The sequence below is a fragment of the Lipotes vexillifer genome, unplaced genomic scaffold (assembly GCF_000442215.2).
Source record: "Lipotes vexillifer unplaced genomic scaffold, Lipotes_vexillifer_v1.1 scaffold1653, whole genome shotgun sequence".
NCBI lineage: Eukaryota > Metazoa > Chordata > Mammalia > Artiodactyla > Lipotidae > Lipotes > Lipotes vexillifer.
Genome location: NW_006790988.1, coordinates 344488 through 363406, shown reverse-complemented (window position 1 = coordinate 363406; position 18919 = coordinate 344488). Strand labels below are relative to the sequence as shown.

The 18919-nt window shown below is 40.4% G+C and overlaps 1 protein-coding gene across 1 annotated transcript in view; it reads right to left on the bottom strand.

Moving 5' to 3' along the window:
• The window catches only part of CC2D2A (coiled-coil and C2 domain containing 2A), a 139567-nt gene that overhangs the window by 78114 nt on the left and 42534 nt on the right, over positions 1 to 18919 (bottom strand). The window contains exons 11-15 of the mRNA XM_007464071.1: positions 12011 to 12220; positions 10955 to 11061; positions 6337 to 6477; positions 2892 to 3048; positions 1685 to 1920 (exon numbers count right to left, since the gene is read on the bottom strand). Of these exons, the coding sequence (XP_007464133.1) occupies positions 1685 to 1920; positions 2892 to 3048; positions 6337 to 6477; positions 10955 to 11061; positions 12011 to 12220 (851 nt within the window). The remainder of the gene's footprint in view (positions 1 to 1684; positions 1921 to 2891; positions 3049 to 6336; positions 6478 to 10954; positions 11062 to 12010; positions 12221 to 18919) is intronic.

The window sequence follows — 18919 nt, the reverse complement described above, 5'->3', positions numbered from 1 at the left end:
AATTGAGTGGGTAGTTTTAACTTTTTACCCCTCCATAATTTAGGCCCATCCCAGGCATGAAATTGCTCAGTTGACTTGATTTTTTTTTTTCTATAAAAGACATTTAACAACAAACCTTGAGAAATATCCAAGACCCCCAAAGACTTCACTCAGGGTTTTTTAAAGGCTTATTCCCAATACTGCAACCTCATGCCACCAACAGACCTAAAACATCTCCGTCTTCTGCATGGCCCCCTTTGACCTGATGGCCTGATGAAGAGGGTGGCTTATAATCATTGGCTTGGGGCAATCTGGTTTATAGTCCCCAAGCCTAGTGAAAACTCGGAAACTTCAGACTGAGGTATACATTCTTGGTCAAAATGGGACTCACCATAAAGGATTGTAAAATCAAGCCTAAATTTTCCCTTTAAAAAACATGCTCAAAATCACATATTTTGAATGTTCATAAAGTTATACGGTATGGTATTTGTGGCCTGAAAGTAGCTAATTTAGTGCTGGGGAACAGTTTACTTATGTATAGCATCTGAATGCTACGAAATTGAGAGAACACATGAAAATGCACAGGAAGCTACAATGTAAAAGTAAGTTATTAGCATATTAATAGAAGTTTGAAACTAAGAAGATTTTGGGGTCTTATAAAGACATCCTGGTTAACCCCTGCATCCTAATATCTCCGATGCTGACTTCTCACTTTCTATGGTGGAGTATTGAAGATTCAAGTCTGAGATATTCCCTGTGTTCATGATAGATCTTCTGGGTACTGGAGTATTAGGCCTGGGATCTGGAGGTAATAATTATTTCAATATATTTCCTTTAATAGATAACAGTATGGTTTAACATGCATCAGAATCACCTGGGAACCTTGTGAAAACAGTTTTCTGGGCCCTAACCCAGAATTTCTGATTCAGCAGGTCTCAGTAGAACCTGAGAATTTCCAACAAGTTCTCCAGGGATGCTGATGGTGCTGGTCCTGGGGTTACACTTTGAGACCCATCTCTGTAAAGTATAGGAAAGAAATAAATAGCAAACTTAAAATATTTTTATTAAATTATAAATATCTAAAAAAGGATGAACATATATATGTGTGTTTATGAACTTATTATATGTATAGATTTATAAACGTTATATAACTTTTAGGGATCACATACGAATGACTAGAGATGTAATTCTACCAGATCTGGAGGGCCTCAGATGGCCTCAGGTGGCCTTGACTTTATCTCAAACTATAGGGAATATCCACAGTTCCTTTAGGAGGCTCTGTGAGGCCTTCAAAGACAGCAGCTGGCCTAGGAGCAGCTGAAATCAAGGGCCAAGGAGAGATCTGGGTGTCTGTGCCAGGGACAGGGGGTGTGCCAGCAGTGGACAAAAAAGATACACTGAGGTTACAGATAAAGGCTCCGAACCAGAAGCCATGCAGGCAGGCACTGTGCAGAGTGTCCCCTACAGGCAGCTTCCGGTAATGAGCTCCTGAGTGGCCAATGGCGATGCATTGAGTGGGTAAACCATATGAAATTGCCAAAACCTGGACAAATACCTGCAATTTCATATCGTCCAACCTAATAAATATCTACAGAGACTTCATGATTCTCCTGATCATTCCATGTCACTCAGGAGATGTACACTCCAAATGGTGCAGTGTGTGTGTCACATGTCAACCTCAGTCATGTCTGGAGCATCTGCTCACCTGGGACACTGGTCGTTGGGTGTCACATTCCCCGCAAGGCTCAACTCTAGGACCAGCATGGGCTCCCCGGGCCTCCTCCGGCTCTGGGCTGCTCTCTCCCTCACCTGTTGCTCTATCACAGCCCGATCTGTGGGCTCTGGAGGGACAGGTTTCACAGGCTCCTCCCCGGGATCTGGCTCCTTCATCTCATCAGGATGTTCTTCGACTGCTTGTTTGTTTTTCTTCTTTTTGGCCCTCTGTTGGGTAAGAGGCAACCTTATGTCAAACAGGAATTTTGGAATTTCTTTGAAAAGCACAGTCTTCAGAATCAGATAGACGTGGATGCAAACCCAGCTCCACCTCAACCAGCTGTGTGCACTCAGGCAGCTCACTAAGCCATTTGACCTGTCCATGCCTCAGTTTTCTCGTCTACAAAGTGGGAACAATTATAGGAAACTTTTTCCAGGTCTCTTGAAATGAGGTAATGTCTGGAAAGAACTTCTCACAGTGCCTGGTCCCTAGAGAGAGCTTAAAAAAGTTAACTATTCATCTGCTCATTAGTATTGGATCTAAACACCAAGGATACATCTCTTTTTGGCTGCACATGCAGCATGTGGGAGTTCCCCAACCAGGAATCGAACCTGTGCCCCCTACGGTGGAAGCACAGAGCCTTAACCACTGGACCACCAGGGAAGTCCCAAAGATACATCTTGAAATTAAAGGCTTGTGACTACAACTAACACTGCAGGTCACCCTGATCTATTACTTATTGTCCCTGGATTACTTATTACTTATTGTCCCAGTTTTGCAAGGTCATATGTATAAAGTTATATAATTTTCTGGGGGAAGCCCAGAAGCACCAATACCCTACATTAGATAGGGTAAGCCATGTAAAATAGTAAAATACGTATCACAGAGTTTGACAGGCTCATGAGCGATTACCAGGTTATTACTGGTTCATTCAAACAGCCACAGGATGATACAGAGAACTGTTTTTGGAAAAACCTTTCTCTGGTATCAGCAGGCTGGGTGGCTTTTTCAACAAGTGTATTAATCAGTTCATTCTCTCATCCTTTTGTCCCCTAGCGAGGGGGCTGGGAGGGAGACAGAGCACAGCAGGCAGGGGACCCCAGTCTGCGTGCCCAGTTTCCTTCCTCCTGTCTCAAGGTGCCTCTACCCGGACCCTTCCTGTCCCCCAGGTCAGCTCTGGTCAAGGCTGTTTACAGACCTGGGCTTTCTTCCAGGCTTTCCACTGCTGCTGTGCACTTCTGTATTCCTCCATCTTCTGTTCGTACTCTTGCATGTGCTCTTCCAACAATTCACTTATCTCGGCCTGAATTTCTGCTTCATATGCTTCTTCATCAGCTTTCTGGTCAACTTTTTCCCTTTAAAATAATTTATAGCACCTTAGTTATTTCTTGAAATTAAGTGATAGAGTAATAATAGCAGCAAATACCTGTATTGGGCTTGCTGTGTGGCAGCTCCTCTCCTAAAAGCTTTGCACAGGTGAGCTCACAACCGTGTGAGGCAGATACTGTTACCTTCAGCATTTTATACACTAGGAGACTGCAGCACAGAGAGGTTAAGTAACTTTCCCAAGAACACACAGCTGGTGAATGGAAGAGCTGGAATATGAGCCCAATCTATTTACACTAAGCAACAAAGCCACGCTGAGTTAGATGATCCAGATGGCACCCTGACACAGTGCCTGCAAATTCTCAGCTGACAGAGGCAGCAGTTTCATTGTAGTTATTTTGTTAATTCTTCACGTCTCTGAGGAACCACTTCATTATGCTGCTACCAAATCCCTGAAGCTACTTTTTTGACTTTGAATTGACAATTTGAATTTTTCTTTGATGATTCTGCTGACAGTGCATTAATGTTCAGCCTGACCCAGAGCAGTGTTTCTGGGTTCTGTAGAGTTCTGGTTCTATGAGGTGCCCTACAAAAAAAGGTGCTGTGGCCAAATCAACACGAGATTGAACAAATGTGAAGTTTCCATGCTGCTTTGTAAAGGGCTTTGCAGAGCCCCTTACATGCGGATGGGCAATGTGACTCCCCAGGAGGGTGGGGGAGGGCAAGCATGGTATCCAGCACATCCCACCCAGCACTTCAGAGTTGTTTCAACCCATCCCCTGTGCTTATCTCCTAATGCGATCAGTACGGTCTGGCCTGCAAGTTCTACTCTCTTAAAGTTCCAGCTCCTTTTTAGAGAAACTTAGGCTAGAGCTGACCAACGTTTGCATATGTACACGTGTGGCCTGGTGGGTTAGCAGTTAACAGGCCCCCAAGGCACAGACTCTTAAAAAGCTACTACTGAAGAAATCACTTGGGAAACACCTGAAATTTATAAACATCAGAGAAATTTGGCCCCCAAGTTATGTTCCATCTCTGATATATATTCATTCGCTTTTCTCCTTGTTAATCAGAGGCATGAATAAACTAGTTGAAATTTAAATATTTTTGCAGGAAGAAATAATGCCGTATCATAAGGTAGCTAGATGAATCAAGAATGTGAAGGGCACTCCAAAAGAACTTAGGACACAGCTACTTATGGGTGGAAGGGATGTGAAGTATCACAAAAAGGAGGTTTGTAACCTAGAGGTGACCTTAACAGTAAATTTCCTATAAATTTTTGTTTATCCTAAACTTAAGGAAGGAAGGAGAAAACAATCTTGTAACTATTTATGTTCTGCTTCTGGATGGAAGGGATGGCCTGGAAGATGGAATATGGAAGCCAAAACACTGGGATTTCTGGAAGACATCCACGATTTCTGTGGTACAGACTATCTGAATTTGTTTTTATATTATATTATATATTTTATATTAATTGAGCAGATACTACGTGGCAGGTGTGCTGTCTGGGACCAGATACCCAGTGGTGACAAGATCCCTGCCCTCATAAAGCACAGTCTTGTGTTTGTCCTGGAAACTGCAGAATGTTTTCTCAGTTTTATGATAATTACAACCCCCCAGCATCACAATTTGCAGCTATCTTTGGCTAAAAACTGACTGTTTTCAAAGCACAGTATCAGATAATTGCCCTCATCTGTCACTTTTCATGTAGATGTACGGGCACATCACTTATGCAGATGAAACAAGCCGGAAGGGACCAAATCCAGCAGCAGAGATGCTCTTGAATTAATATGCAGAACATGGTTTTGTTGTGATAACTGTACTCTTAATTATGTACCAAAGTCTAGTCAGTTCAGCTGCATAAATATTATCAAAGCATACTTTCTCCACACCACACACAAAGATCAATTCCAAATTGAATTTGAAATTTGAAAGATTAATCTTCATTAATATGAAGATTACAGGAGACAATATAGTAGTATATCTACTTGATTCAGGGGAAGGATTTCTTCAAACAAAAAGCACCGATCAGAAAAGAAAAGACTAATATATTCTATCTCTTTAAAATTAAGAATTACTATTCTTCAAAAAGCAGCAAACTACTAAAAAGACAACTACAGAAGATTTCTGCAACACACACCGACAAAGTTCTCATGTTCAGGATATATACCAAACTTCTACAAATTATGGAAAAGATAAAAGGACAAACAATCCAGTTCAAAAATTGGCAAAAGTCTTGAGCAGACACTTTGAAAAAGAGGAATTCAAAATGGCCAATTCATGCATAAGAAATATAAATTAAAACATGCCATCAGATTGGCAAAATGTTAATGTTTGACAACATCAGGTGATATGGCTGATATGGGTGACATGGACCCATGGGAACACTGGTCAAACTGAAAGTCAGCACAAACACTCTGGAAAAGTGTCTGCAACCAGCATATAAGTATTTGGAGAAGCACATCCCCTAAGACTCGACAATTCCACTTCCAGGTATATTTCTGGAAAACTTAGGCACATGTACCCTAAAAAGACACATACAAAAACGTCTATAAAAGTGCTGTCTGATTTTATTGTCTGTGTCCCCTTCACTCCCAAACTGGAAGCTCTGGGAGGAAAGAGATGATGTTTATCTCCTTCATCAGTGTAGCCCAAGAGTCTAGCACAATGCATGACAGAGTGGGCACTTAAGAAATGATGAATTGTACTTGAAAACCGAGTAACATTTTTATAACAATTTTGAGAAATAAAATTCATTCTTTTAAAATGTTAAAAAAAAAAAGAAGTGCTGTCTTTAACAGCTGAAAAATGGAATCAACTCAAATGTCCATCAACAGTAAAATAGACAAATTTTGTTATATTCATATAATGAAGTGTTATAAAGCAAAGAGAATTAACTACAACTGTGTGCCGAAAAGGAGATGAATCTCCAGTGGTATTGAAGAAAAGAAACAGGTGTGTGTTCACTAAAGCATACACACAATATACTTTCACTTATGGAAAAGTCAGATACAGGCAATATTAGACTGTTAGAGATTACACATAGATGGCAAAGCTATTAACTAAAAGCAAGGAAGCACTGATCATAAAAGTCCAGAAAATGGTTACTTCTGGGACGGAGGAGATGTAATTGGGGTTAGGAACATGGGGGATGCTCAGATACTAGTAATGTTCTAGTTCTTAACTTGGGGAGTTGCACATGGTTATTCGTTTGTAATTATTATTTTAAAAATTATTTTAAAAATTGTATCTATGTTTAATACGTTTTCCCCTATGCATGATATAACCCAATAAAACAATTTTTGAAAAAAGCCTACTTTCTCAAAACAAGTTTCAGGGGTGTATTTGTAAACCTCTGGAACCCTCGAAGGGATTTCATCTCTTTCCAGACTTTTATGATGGTCTTAAGCAATGTTCGATCTTTTTCTTGTTCAGCATCACGCAGTTTTCTTGTTTGCCTACAAGATATAATACATGGATATATATTTAAAAGTTATTTAGGTGTGTTTGCAAATTAGGAAAAGAAACTAATAATGCTATAGTGATTGTATAGTTAATTTCACAGCTACGATACTTCTTAAGTACTAGAAAACCAAAAATATGAATGCAAATTTGAAGTCAATAGGATGCTGGTCTGTTTTTATAGGTTATTTGATTTTGTTTTCTCTAGTAGAATCTGACTTCAATTAAACTAAATTACCATTTAAAATTCTCATTAATACTGTGCAATCTTAAACAGCCACTTTTGAAGTTATGAAAATAAGGGGCCCAGTAAACATAGTTCTCATGGACTAAACTATGATAAACAGGAAAGTATGTTGCTGTCCCAGTTAATAAGTATATTAAAGTCTGCCTGTATTAACACTAATCACCAGTCCTACGTTTAGGAGATGAAGTAATGTTACTACATCCCTTGGTGAGTTTTCAGTGCTGACTAGATTAGCAATATTTTTGGCTTGCTTTGAAGAGGCTTCTTTTGAAAATGCTTTCATTGTGATTGATATTATTTAAAGTGTTTGGGAATTATTTAATGCCTTACTTTAAGCCCCCTCTACAAATAATAGCCAAGTCCAGAACCCAAATGTACTCTATTATGCCATTAGTTAGTTAATTAATTAGATTTTTTTTTTCTTGGGCAAGTATCAGGTGTCATTCCAGCGGATTCAGAAGCGGTTCCTAGGAGATAGTAGGTGTCTCTGTTCTCAGGGAGTTTATAGCTTGGCTCAGGAGACAGACACATAGATAAATGACTGACAGAGTGTTCTAGGAAACCAGAGCCACAGTGTTTCATGAATCATCACCTCCTGAACTCCAGAAGGAAGGCCTGTGTCTGGAAATTGGTTGTGCTTGTGATGACTTAGTCTGGAGATGGTGCAGAGAAACACAGAGGTCTAGGTTTCTGATCATTCAATTGGTGTCATGGAAAAGGAAGCTGGTAGAAGCTGATGGCCAGTTAGTGGTTGGGTAGCCAAGATTTGGGACTCTCGGAAGACCTCAGAATAGCTAGGAGGCAATGAACTAGAATAAGAAACACTCTTCTTGAGGAGCAGTAAAGCATTCTGGTTAAGGGCACAGATGTGGGAACCAAGATACCCAGATTTAAATCCTGGTTCTAGCCGGCCTTGGGCAAACTATTTTACCTCTCCATGCCTTATCTGTAAAGTAGAGATGATAACAGAATTTATTTCACAGGCTTGTTGGGAGGAGTAAATGAGTTAATTAATACTAGAACCATGTCTGACATCTGGTAAGTGGTCCACAAATATTATCTGTCATTACCTAGTAGTCTGTTCTTCTCTTATGCCTTTAGCAGCTATCTCCCCTGCCACCTTAAAAAAAAACTGCAATATAAAATTATTTTACTGAGTTATATGACACCTTAAGCCTTTCTGATATATTGTCTACTTCCTTTTTTAGTCCCTGACAAGATAGTTTCTCAGAAATACTAAAAAGAACGCTTAGCAAGTAAAATTTGACCTATGAGCTAGAGAAGCAAAGAATCACGAAAGAATATTTAATTACAGATTGTTGCCAGACTATGGAGGAAGAGGAAAAGGCAACTATGAGCAGGGAGCTGGGTAACACTTTTCTGAAGCCTGATGTAGATGGGGTCTGGAGTGTGGAAAGGAGTCCAGCCCAGAGGTGAAACTTTGGGAGCCACACTGGCATCTAGATGATATTTAAAAGCACAGGACTGGATTCTTCTCAGGAGAAAATGCAGATTAACAAAAGATTAAAAAGAAAAAAATCCTGGGAGGAACTCTGAACATTTAGAAGCTGGGCAAAGAAGGAAGATTAGGCAAAGGATAGTGGGAAGGACAGGTGGCCAAAGAGGGGTGAGGGCACCTGAGAGAGGGTGGTGTGTGGCACCCTGTGGGGACAGTGCCCAGTGCCAAGTACCAGGGGGGCTGAGAGGTCCCCTTCTGCTTAGCAACATGGAGGTTCCCCAGGACTGTGGCAAGATCAGCCTCAGGGCAAAGGTGGGCGCAGGAAAGAGGCTAGACTGGACAGTGAAGGGGAGGGGAGGGAGTAGAGACAGAAGTACTTACCAAATTTACATTTAAAATGCTTATTAGTAAATACTTGCCAGAAGTTTGGCTGTGAAGGGAAATGCAGGGATAAAGTGGTAGCTGGATGGGGATCTCAGATCCTAGACTTGTTATTTGTTCAAGATTGAGCATATGTGAGGGTGAAGATCCAGGAGAGGGTTAAATAAAGTGTTTCCCTGTATTGCACGAACACCCATGTTTCCTTTCTTAGTACAGCCTGGTTCCAGTGCAGAGGACGAGCAATGTGGTCATGATGCCACTTACGGAAAATAAGATGGAAAATGCGTCACTGACTGAGGTTAGCTGCCCCAACCTGGGACCTATCAGATACCCAGGGGTGGGCTCCAAGGCAGCTGGCTCATCAGCAGCTCCCAGGGGGCTTCAGGGAACAGGTCCGCTTGATGAGATATCTAGGAACAGACCATCTGCTTAGAATTTGCTTTTCCACCATGTGAAAAGTCAGTAAAGGAAAATCCACTCTTTCACTGTATCAGAAATGCTGAAGCTCAGTGGTTTCCATCTCCAGGGGTGGCAGGATGTTTGCAGTGGGTCTGCGATCCATGGTTCCACCTGGCATGGTCTGTAGGACTCACACACAATTCTGCTACTGTTTCTCAAATACTGATTAATAAATGCAATTCCATATCAAACCTTCATTGTATTCAGAGTAGCTTTTTGTCACTTTTTCTTACTCAGTGTATACTAAAACAAAAATTACTTTCATGAGGAGGAGGCAATGTGCTTTCCTTTTAACATAAATAAGAATTTTCGTTTTTAAACATACTCCTCATACTTTTACAACTATAGTATACAAACATCACTAATTTTCACTTTGGTAGGAGAATTTCCAACTCAAGGGCAGATTGTAAAGAGAAAAGTATACATTTAAATTCCTTGAAGAGATAACTAATAAGGACCTACTGGGTAGCACAGGGAACTCTACTTAATACTCTGTAATGATCTATATGGGAAAACAATCTGAAAAAGAGTGGATATATGTATATGTGTAACTGATTCACTTTGCTGTACAGCAGAAAATAACATGACATTGTAAATCAACTATACTCCAATAAAAATTAAAAAAGATAAACTCCTTGATTTATTAATTCCTGTTCTAAGAATTTATTCTGTGGAAATACTTATACAGGTACACAAATATATACATATAGGAGTGTTAGAGTACAATTTAAAGTAATAAAAAATAGGAATAATACAAACACCTATTAATGGGGAATGTAAAATCTATATAATGTCAGCTCTTAAACAATGATATAGACCTAGATGTACTATGATAGGAAAAGGTCTCAGATGCATTTTACATAAAAAAGCAAGTTGCAAGGTGGTAAATGCAATGTGATTCTTTAAAAAAGTAAAATATATACACATAAACACATCTGTGTATATATATGTATACACACAGGTATATATATGTGGAAGAACTAGCAAAAAACTGTTACCCATGATTTTCCCTGAGAAATAGGACTCTAGAATAAATGTTCACATTCTACATTGTATGTTTCCTTACTGTTTGGCAATGATCAGGGTTTTAATTTTTGAATTTTAATTATGAAAAATTTCAAGATATAGAAGAGCACATATAATAAATAATATGACACTTACTAACATTTTTTCACATTTACTCAGAATTTTTGTTTGTTTGTTTTGCAATGTTAGAGTTCCATTTGAAGACCTCTCCATTCCATCCCTTTCTCTCCCTCCCTGGAGGAAGAAACTGGCATGTGTGTCTTTTCCGTCTGTATGTAACACACATGTGCGTACCTGGAACACATGAGTATTATTTCACATGCTCTTTAGGGCTTGTGACCTGTATCACACAGCAAGTCTCTTACAACTGGATTTTTTTATTCAACACTATTTTATCCATGATATACGCAGATCTAATTCGGTCCTTCTAACTGTGGGAGGGACGTTCATTTTAAGATTGAAGCAGATGGGTTCATTCTGGTGTGGGGTTATCTCTAGCTTCTTACTCTTGTAAGTGATGCTGTGAAATGCTTGCACACATGTCCGGTGCACATGCGCACACAGCTCCTTGGAGTACATGTGTCTGAAGCAGAATTGCCGGGTCCTAGTCTGCTGGCATTTTCAACTCCTTGCTCGTCTCTGGACAAGCTGCTCTCTGAAGTGGTGGCTGTAGCAATATTTGTTTACACTAGCAGAGTGTGCAAGTTACCCTATTCTCCCTGTGCGCCCTCCCGTCTTCATTCATTTCTTGGACTTCAAATTTGGTGTTAATATGATCGACATATATCGTTATTTCATTTGGCTTAATGTATTCAGTGCATTGAGAAAAACTCTGAAAAAATAAACTCTCAATATGTACAGGGGAAAAAAAGCAGTAGTTATAATGATAGATTTTACTCACCGAATTTCAGATTTATACTCATTGATGGTTTTTTGGGTTGTTTCAAGAGACTTAGGAGTTTTTGCTGGATTAAGGCCCATCTGAACAGCATTTCTTAGAGCTTGGAGCTAGAAAAGATATGGATACAAGATCTGAGTTAGAAGCTCTACTCCTTACTACAAGTGATGTGCTTGGACCCACCCACTTCTCCAGGGCAAAATGATGTCAGCAACCTGTGAAGGGATGTGCAAGCACCCAGCCATCTCCATGCTTTCACCGAGGTGAATTTTGACAGAGAGCTATTGCTTCTATTTAAAAAAAAAAAAAAAAAAAGGAATAATAAAGAACTGTGTGTGTCCATCCTTGTTCTGTGGCCCAGACCCAGCTGCTCGTGACAGATGCTACTTTAACTCTACTGTCTCAGAAACAAGTTTTCTTTCAAGGTAGGGTGGGGGTCTCTCTGGGGCCTGGACATATAATGACATTCTTGTGATATAAAGAGAGCATGCAATTATAGACCTATAGGAGGAGATATTGTGGAGTTATCTCTTATTTGGGTAGTAAGGTTTTAAAGTCAGGGCAAAAATTGTCTATAGTCAAAACTACCCATGGAGATCCCACGGGACAGTGTCACATTAGAAGTAAATCCAAAATGGATAGACATTTCCTTACGCATCAGTTGAAACAACTGACTTTTGTTTAGGTACCATGTTAGGGTAAATTACATATAACAATGAGAATGTCTCTAAGGACACAGAGATTCTCAAGCCATGAATGGTCTCATCATACGAGATCACGTAAGCAAGACATAGCTACCCACTGCCGGTGGGTGAGATCCCTTGCTCTGTTTGCAGGAATCGTTCTTTCAACCAAGTGTGTGCCACTGAATTTGCACATGTTAAAGGTACATGGTCGTATCCTTTCTTTTGCCTCTAGGTAGGTCAACACATTGCATCCTAGACAGAGGGAACATGAAGGAAGCACACGAGCATTGGCTGCTAGAAGGTATTTTTGTTGTTTGGGCTCCTCAGGAGAACCAACCCCCTCAACAATTGGCATGGAAGAGATCACGGGTACCTTGTCGGTAAGAAATTGTGCCTTGTGTCTCTGGCGTCTTGCAAGGTACTGGTCATATAACTGGGCCAGTTTGGCTGCCAAAACATGCTCTCGGCTAAAACAGGGATGATGTGTGAAGATTAACCCCGAAATATCAATGTCCAGTTGGAAATTTCCAGTAGGGTCTCCAGATCCAATCAAATGCTGACTTCTGTGGATGTATTTTACTGCCTGCCAAAGAGAGCAGAGTGTAGGGGGAACACAGTTAAAGCACTTCCTAGATACTGATCTGATGTGCAATGGGAAAAGTCAGATGCAAAATATTTCCTACCCTAATCAAGCCAGGAGAACCTTGCTCCATTCCCTGTTCCCTGGGGTTTTAGGGGCCTGCCCTTTTCTGAACACTTGAAAAGTAAAATGAAGGACAAGGAGTGAGAAAAGAAATAATTTCAATCTTGCTTTCCTAGGTCTTTTAGTGTTTATCTCTACTGAGTCATAGCCCTAATCTTTGTCATGTGACTATCCCATTTCCTGGAAATCTTGGGCTTTGCAGCTGGTGACCTTGAAATTCTTTTAATGAGAGAAGCATAGATTCGAATCCAAACTGATCATTATTTGGATCATAGATATACTCTCCATGTGGAGAAGTTTTTACTTTGTAGACAACAGCCAGAGACTATCATACTGAACCGAGCTTCAGGCTGGCACCTAGTTTTCCTGGGAAGAAGAAAGTCAGTCTGCAAAATAACAGAGGAAGAGATAGTTGGGGCAGCTGAGTGTGTAGAAAACAGGAGTGGAAATTTCCACTGGGACTTTCCTGGATCACTTGGTGTACAGTGTGTCAGATAAATCTCTGTTTTCCTTCCTTAAACTCATCAAGATATTCTATGTTGATCACTGCTGCTCATAGGTGAATCTAGTTTTGGAGGTTGCAGAGCTCCAAGGTGGGGAGGACACCTTTTTGATTTTGTGTCTTCATGTTCTCTCCTTGTCATAGACATTGACTACAGTCAGGATGTGGGGTTTGACACACTTCACTCGATCCTCCCCTTTGCAGAGAGGAGTTTTTGGAAGCTATTTATGTTATCTAGAAAAGATTATGTGGCCCAAATGTATTATTTATAAGTTATGAGGTATATTGGACGCTGCAAATATTCTAGTCAGAAATGAAGTGTCTATCCGATGTTAATTGCGGGTAACGTGTTCAGGAATCTCTTCATTTAATTCGTCTTCATGGTATTATGTAAAGATGCTGAACTGGGGTCAGAAGCCTTGGATTCTAGCTGTGGCTCCACCTCTAACTTGCTCTGGAACCTTGGGCAAGTCACTACACATCTCCATGCCTCTATCTCTTTATCGTACAAATGAGAGGCTGAGGAAAAAGATCGAGTTGGCATTTTGTAGGTCACTAGGCATCATATAAAGACTTCACACATATCACCTGGTTCATTCTGTTAGGGAACTGCTGGCCATTAGACAAGAGCCCATGCTTGGGCCCTGGAAGGGGTCCCCCTTCCTGCAACAATTCCATAGAGATTTTTGGTTGCCTACAACGTAGTGAGCCCTGTCTGCGAGCAGCAATAGATTGAAAGGGGGAAAATGGGGTGTGATCTTTATAACTTGGGGCAGGAAGGATGAAGTCTGAGATGTGCAGAGGGAGGGATGGAAACTGGAAGAGGGGGCTCCAGAGTTAGAATCCTGCATCACAAGATCCTAACATTCTCCGCATCAGACTAAGCACGGAAAACAGAGGTCACACTGTGTGTATGTACATGTATACATGCCAAAAATGTATTCACATTTGTTATATAGTGTGATCTGCTTTTCAGTTACTATTAGTCATTGAAATAGTACCAATATTTGCACTTACAGTAAAGCATATACACATGAGTCTTCATTTACCAGTAAATTTGTTGTTGGGTTGTCTTATTGCCTGCTTTGTAACAGTATTCATGAGTAAGGATATATGAGTATATTTCCTTTTAGCCATTCAATTTCATACTTATTTTCCCCCAAATTAGTGGACAATTAATGTATATTTAGAACTTATGATTTCCTACAGGACGCCTGTACAGTGTACCCTATGTTTTCATAAAAGAACAAGTTTTTTCTATAAAATAACATTAAGTCTGTCTTTGCTGAGAAGACCTATAGATTTTTTATTTTTTAAAAATGTTCTTGTAAAACTGGGATGTGTTTACAAGTATGCTATGCTTGAATAAGAATGCATTGACTATACCTCAGTACCTTCCAAAATATGCTGAATTGAACTTCCATTTGGATTTACAGGGCGCAAAGCCCATCCCTACAGAGGTCATATTCCAATATTTTGTACCTTATGAAAGTCCTAACTTTGATATTAATATCCTTACACTTCACACCGCAACAATGGAGGCCCATCTCCTTTCTTTCATTCAAGCAAAAGTATCCAGTTATAACCTGCATTCGTGTTAGAGGCTTTTAATCTGCATGTGGTGACTGTGTGTCTTACTGTCACACTGACCACCTGGATGAATTTAAAAATTCCTACCTCACAAAGATGTGTACCACTAAACATCAATCCACAGACCTGACGGAAAATTCCTCTCTAATTCTCTGGCTCCTGCTGGTCCTTGCTTTGCTGTTCCTCTTACCATGGGTTGCAGAGTTCTGAAGTCGCTCAGGGTGTGGCCCTCAGGTTCCATCTTGTACTCTTCTTAGTATGAGTAAGTAATGCCGGTAGTATGGTCCTAATGTTACATAGGTCAGCTGTACTTTGTGTCTCCTCCCCCAAATCTTCATTAGCCCATGTTTAAATGATTGCTGCTGGTCTCTGCCTTCAGCTCAGCTCAACCAAGTGAAAAACCTTCTAGGACTCCTGGTGGGCATTGGGTTAGACTGCTCAAAAGACCCCCAACTCTCTTCCTCTTAGGGAGAAAGACCCCTAGTCTCTTGTCTTTCTTTCTGTTGTATCTGTTTTCTTTTCTGAAAACTATCATGAAAACAGTACAAAAAATTTCTCCTCAAAATAAATAATACTTATAAGGTATATTACTTTAATTTTGAAATTGATTTGATTCTTCAGTCTTCAGTGGAAAACTGAAAACGCAAACTATCAGAGGTGATGCACATGGATTATCTGCTGATGTTCTCAGTGTGTTCAGAGTTGCTTGCCGATGGAGACAGAATTTTTAAGGTTGGAGAGAAAAAGAACAATCATTGGTGGAATTAAAATAAAAGTTTCTATATTTGTCCTGGGAAAATAATAGCAACAGAACCTGAATCCAGCCCAGAGCCTGCAGTAGATTCTATAGCTGTTGTTTTGGTCTTCTCTGGGAAGATTTCTCATTCTGCATCTTCTGGGTATATCTCTAGGACATGAGGTTGGTGAGGGGGCATATGTCCCACTTAAAACTGACTAGTTTGTCCTTGGTGTTGATAATGTGAACCTTGGGGAAAGATATGATCCCTTTCCTCTGGAGTTTCTAAGCTTAGGTTATCAAGGGTCCTAACACATGGAGAATTCTGGCCTGCCTACCACAGGAGAGAATGAGACCAGTCAACATTCAAGGAGAACCAGGAGAAAGAGAGGCAGAGAGAGAGACCTGCTGGCACAAAGTCCCCGGTCCCAGAGTCCTAGTTCCTAAAGCCCCTCCTTCATTTTGTGATTTATCTCCAGATCCTTCCCAATTTTGTAAGCCACCAAGTTCTCTCTTTGCTTAAGCTAGTTTGCAGTGGGTTTCTGTCACTTGCAACCCAAAGAGTGCTGACTACTGCAGTGCTCATTACACAGTAGGGGACCAATGCTTCTGTGAAAAATGGCTGAGAATAGTGGAAGGGGAAAGTGATAGTTTTATCATGTCGTGATTAACAAGGAGGTTGGAATTATGCTAAATTCCTCAGCTTAGTGTGCAGTTTTGAAAAAAGAGAAGGCAGCTACACATATGTCCCTGGGAATGCCATGTTGACTTCTAATCACTGTGCCTTTAACACTTGATGACATTTCTGTCTCCCCCGACTAGGCACAAAGTCTCTCTAAGGCCAAGTTTGAATGTTGCTACTTCTGAGTTTCCAGAGTTTAGCACAACTAAGAATATAGTAGACTCAGTTGAGGATGGAAAGAATTAAAAAGAAAAGAAGAAAGGCAGGAGGAAAGGTAGGATGGAAGGCAGGAGGAAGGAAGGAAGGAAGGAAGGAAGGAAGGAAGGAAGGAAGGAAGGATGGAGGCTGTTGGAATAGCTTTCAGCAACCCTAAGCTTACTTTGCTATTATGCTTAGGCAAACTGCATAATATTGTTTATGTTTTACCTACAATGTCTCATTTGGAATTTTTATTTTTTATTTTTGGGTTAGTTATTTCTTACGAGGTATTAAATTGCAATCTTTCTCATTTGAGGTTTAACTTTGTTCTTTGCACAATATCTAATCTTTTTGCATTTCTCTATCTTTAACAGTCTCTAAAAAAGAATCTCAATTTAGTAGCAGGAGAATATTTCGCTTTTCCCTCTGTAATTAAGGAAAATGTTTAAAGAAGGAGGGCTGAATACCAGCTCCCTTCTAAATAAACCTCCTAAATTTATCTAATAGGAGGACATACCCTCCCTCCTTTGAATTGGCAGTCTAATCAAAGAAGAGCCAGGCTTGACTCCCATCCAGGATGGGTTTGGTCAGTCCTGCTGGGTTAGCATCAGACCTGAGAGCTCTGAAGTGTAAATTCATCAACAGCTCAAGGAATTGCCAATTCCTGATCTAGCACACTGACTTGGTTTCCCATCATTTGGTTGCCAGGATGAAGCCAGGCCCTAAGAGGGCTACTGTTTTATAGGAGAGACAGCTGAGTTAAGGAGAGGAGTAGAAAACAAGGAATTTCTTCTAGATCCATTCAGCTCAACTAAGTCATTTAAATGATATTCAATTCACACTTTTACTGAGGCATTCCTACATGCCAGGCTTCCTGCCAAGTGCGAGGGTTAGAAGAGGAATAAAACAGTATTTGCCCTTTGTTACTCTCAGGGTAGTGGAGGAAGGAGAGCGAAGATAGATGAATGATCTATGAATAAAACAATCACTGCCTGTTTATCTATTTCTCTGCTCCTGCATCGTGTCAAAACTCCCAGATATAAGGTATGTTTGGACATTAGACTGAAAATATAGGCCATATGCATTTAACACTGCTTCTTAAAGGCAGGCCTATTATGTGGAACAGAGGGGAGAAAAAATGGGTTTTGGCATCAGACAGACCTGAAAAATGTAAGAAAAGGTAGTAAATCAATAGAACTGTAAAAAATTAACTCTGAAAGAAATTCATTGTTGTTTGAATTACTAGAAAGTTCCATAAACACATTAAAAAAAAAAAGACTGAGGTATACAAATCAAAAGTGAAATTAACAGGCAACCTTTTATGGAGAAACAAAGAGGTAGGAATAACAAAGAGGGAGGAGAAACAAAGAGGTTATTCCTACCTCTTTATAACCTCTAATATAACCTTTGCTTCTTTCTTAGGCACGCGGACAGAGTCTCTATGCTTTGCTATGTTTGAAGCCTAACTTTCTATGAAATGACCTTGGAAGACTTCAGCCCCTTTAGATTTCTCCCTTCTCTAACTTTTGGTCTGTGAGGCAGGATGACCAGCCCCTCGTAGTGGAACTATCATCTTCCTCTACTTTCCTGTTTCTGCCCACAAGATAGGAAGGTCTCCCCTCTCAAAAGTATTGGGAGGAAACTCTCTGTGCTCCCCCCACTCTCACATCCCCACTGGCTTCTTCCCAAAAGAGAAGGAAGACTGCTTGATTAGAGAGTCAACTGGAGCCCAAGATCCATTGGTCCAAATTCTTTGCTGGGCAGAGTAACCGGTGGCCTCTAGCTGTCCCTTTTCAGCTCTCTCCCGAGAGCCTTCTCACTGGCCCCGTGGGTTCTCCTTGGCAGTCCACGTGGTGAACTCATTGGAGCCCTTCTCTAGATGGGGGGGACAGAACTCTTGGGAGATGGAGCCGGAAGCCCAATTGGTCTTGTGTCCAAGCAGCATTCTGCTGTCCAGCTTTATCCTTAGTTGCAGCTGAAACCTGCATCCCTCTCTGATTCCTGTGCATTTCCCAATTAGCTCAGAACTTCTAAAGGAGACATATAAGATTAATCTTAATTGGCTCCCTCAAGATCCTACTCTCCAAAGTAATTACTCTTCTATTTTCTAATTTTAACCCATAATTTTTTGCTTCATTATATCAGTGTTTCTTGCTGAAATGGTTGGATGGATGAAGAGATAAGGTGATGGATTATTGCGCATGCATAAGACGATATTGTCTGGATCACTAATTATATCATGTATCTTTGTCATATAAGCAAGTAGATGATAAATCCCGCATGGACTAGGACTTCGGTTTATGCTTGTTTTGTAAACCTACTCCCAGGGTCACATTTCTGCACAAAGTAGTCACTCATTACTATTTGTCTGTAATAGCAATATTTTATAGAAATTCATTAAAAAAAAGTGCAAACAGATACATCACCTCAATATTCACAAAAATCGTATGAGGTAGAGATGATGAAGATTTTTCAATTAAGGAAACAGCTCCAGAGTGGTCAAGGGAGCTTCCCGAAGCACAACCCAGTAGGACACCCAACTGCTCAGATTCTCTGACTTGGGCCTGTGTCTTCCCTGTTCAACACGCCTCTCTATAGCTATATAGAATGATCTTATATCCCCTTATTCTCTTTCACACTAGCAGTGTTGAAATAATTACACGAGTTTCTGAAGGAGGTGATCCTTGCTGGACAATTCAGGAAAGCAAGAGCAATGTAATTAAATTTGAAAGCAGGCAACTGTCTATTCAACACCAGCCAGCCCTCACTGAGCTCTGTTTTTTTTTTTTTTTTTTTTTTTTTTTTTTTTGCAGTACCCGGGCCTCCCACTGTTGTGGCCTCTCCCGTTGCGGAGCAACAGGCTCCGGAAGC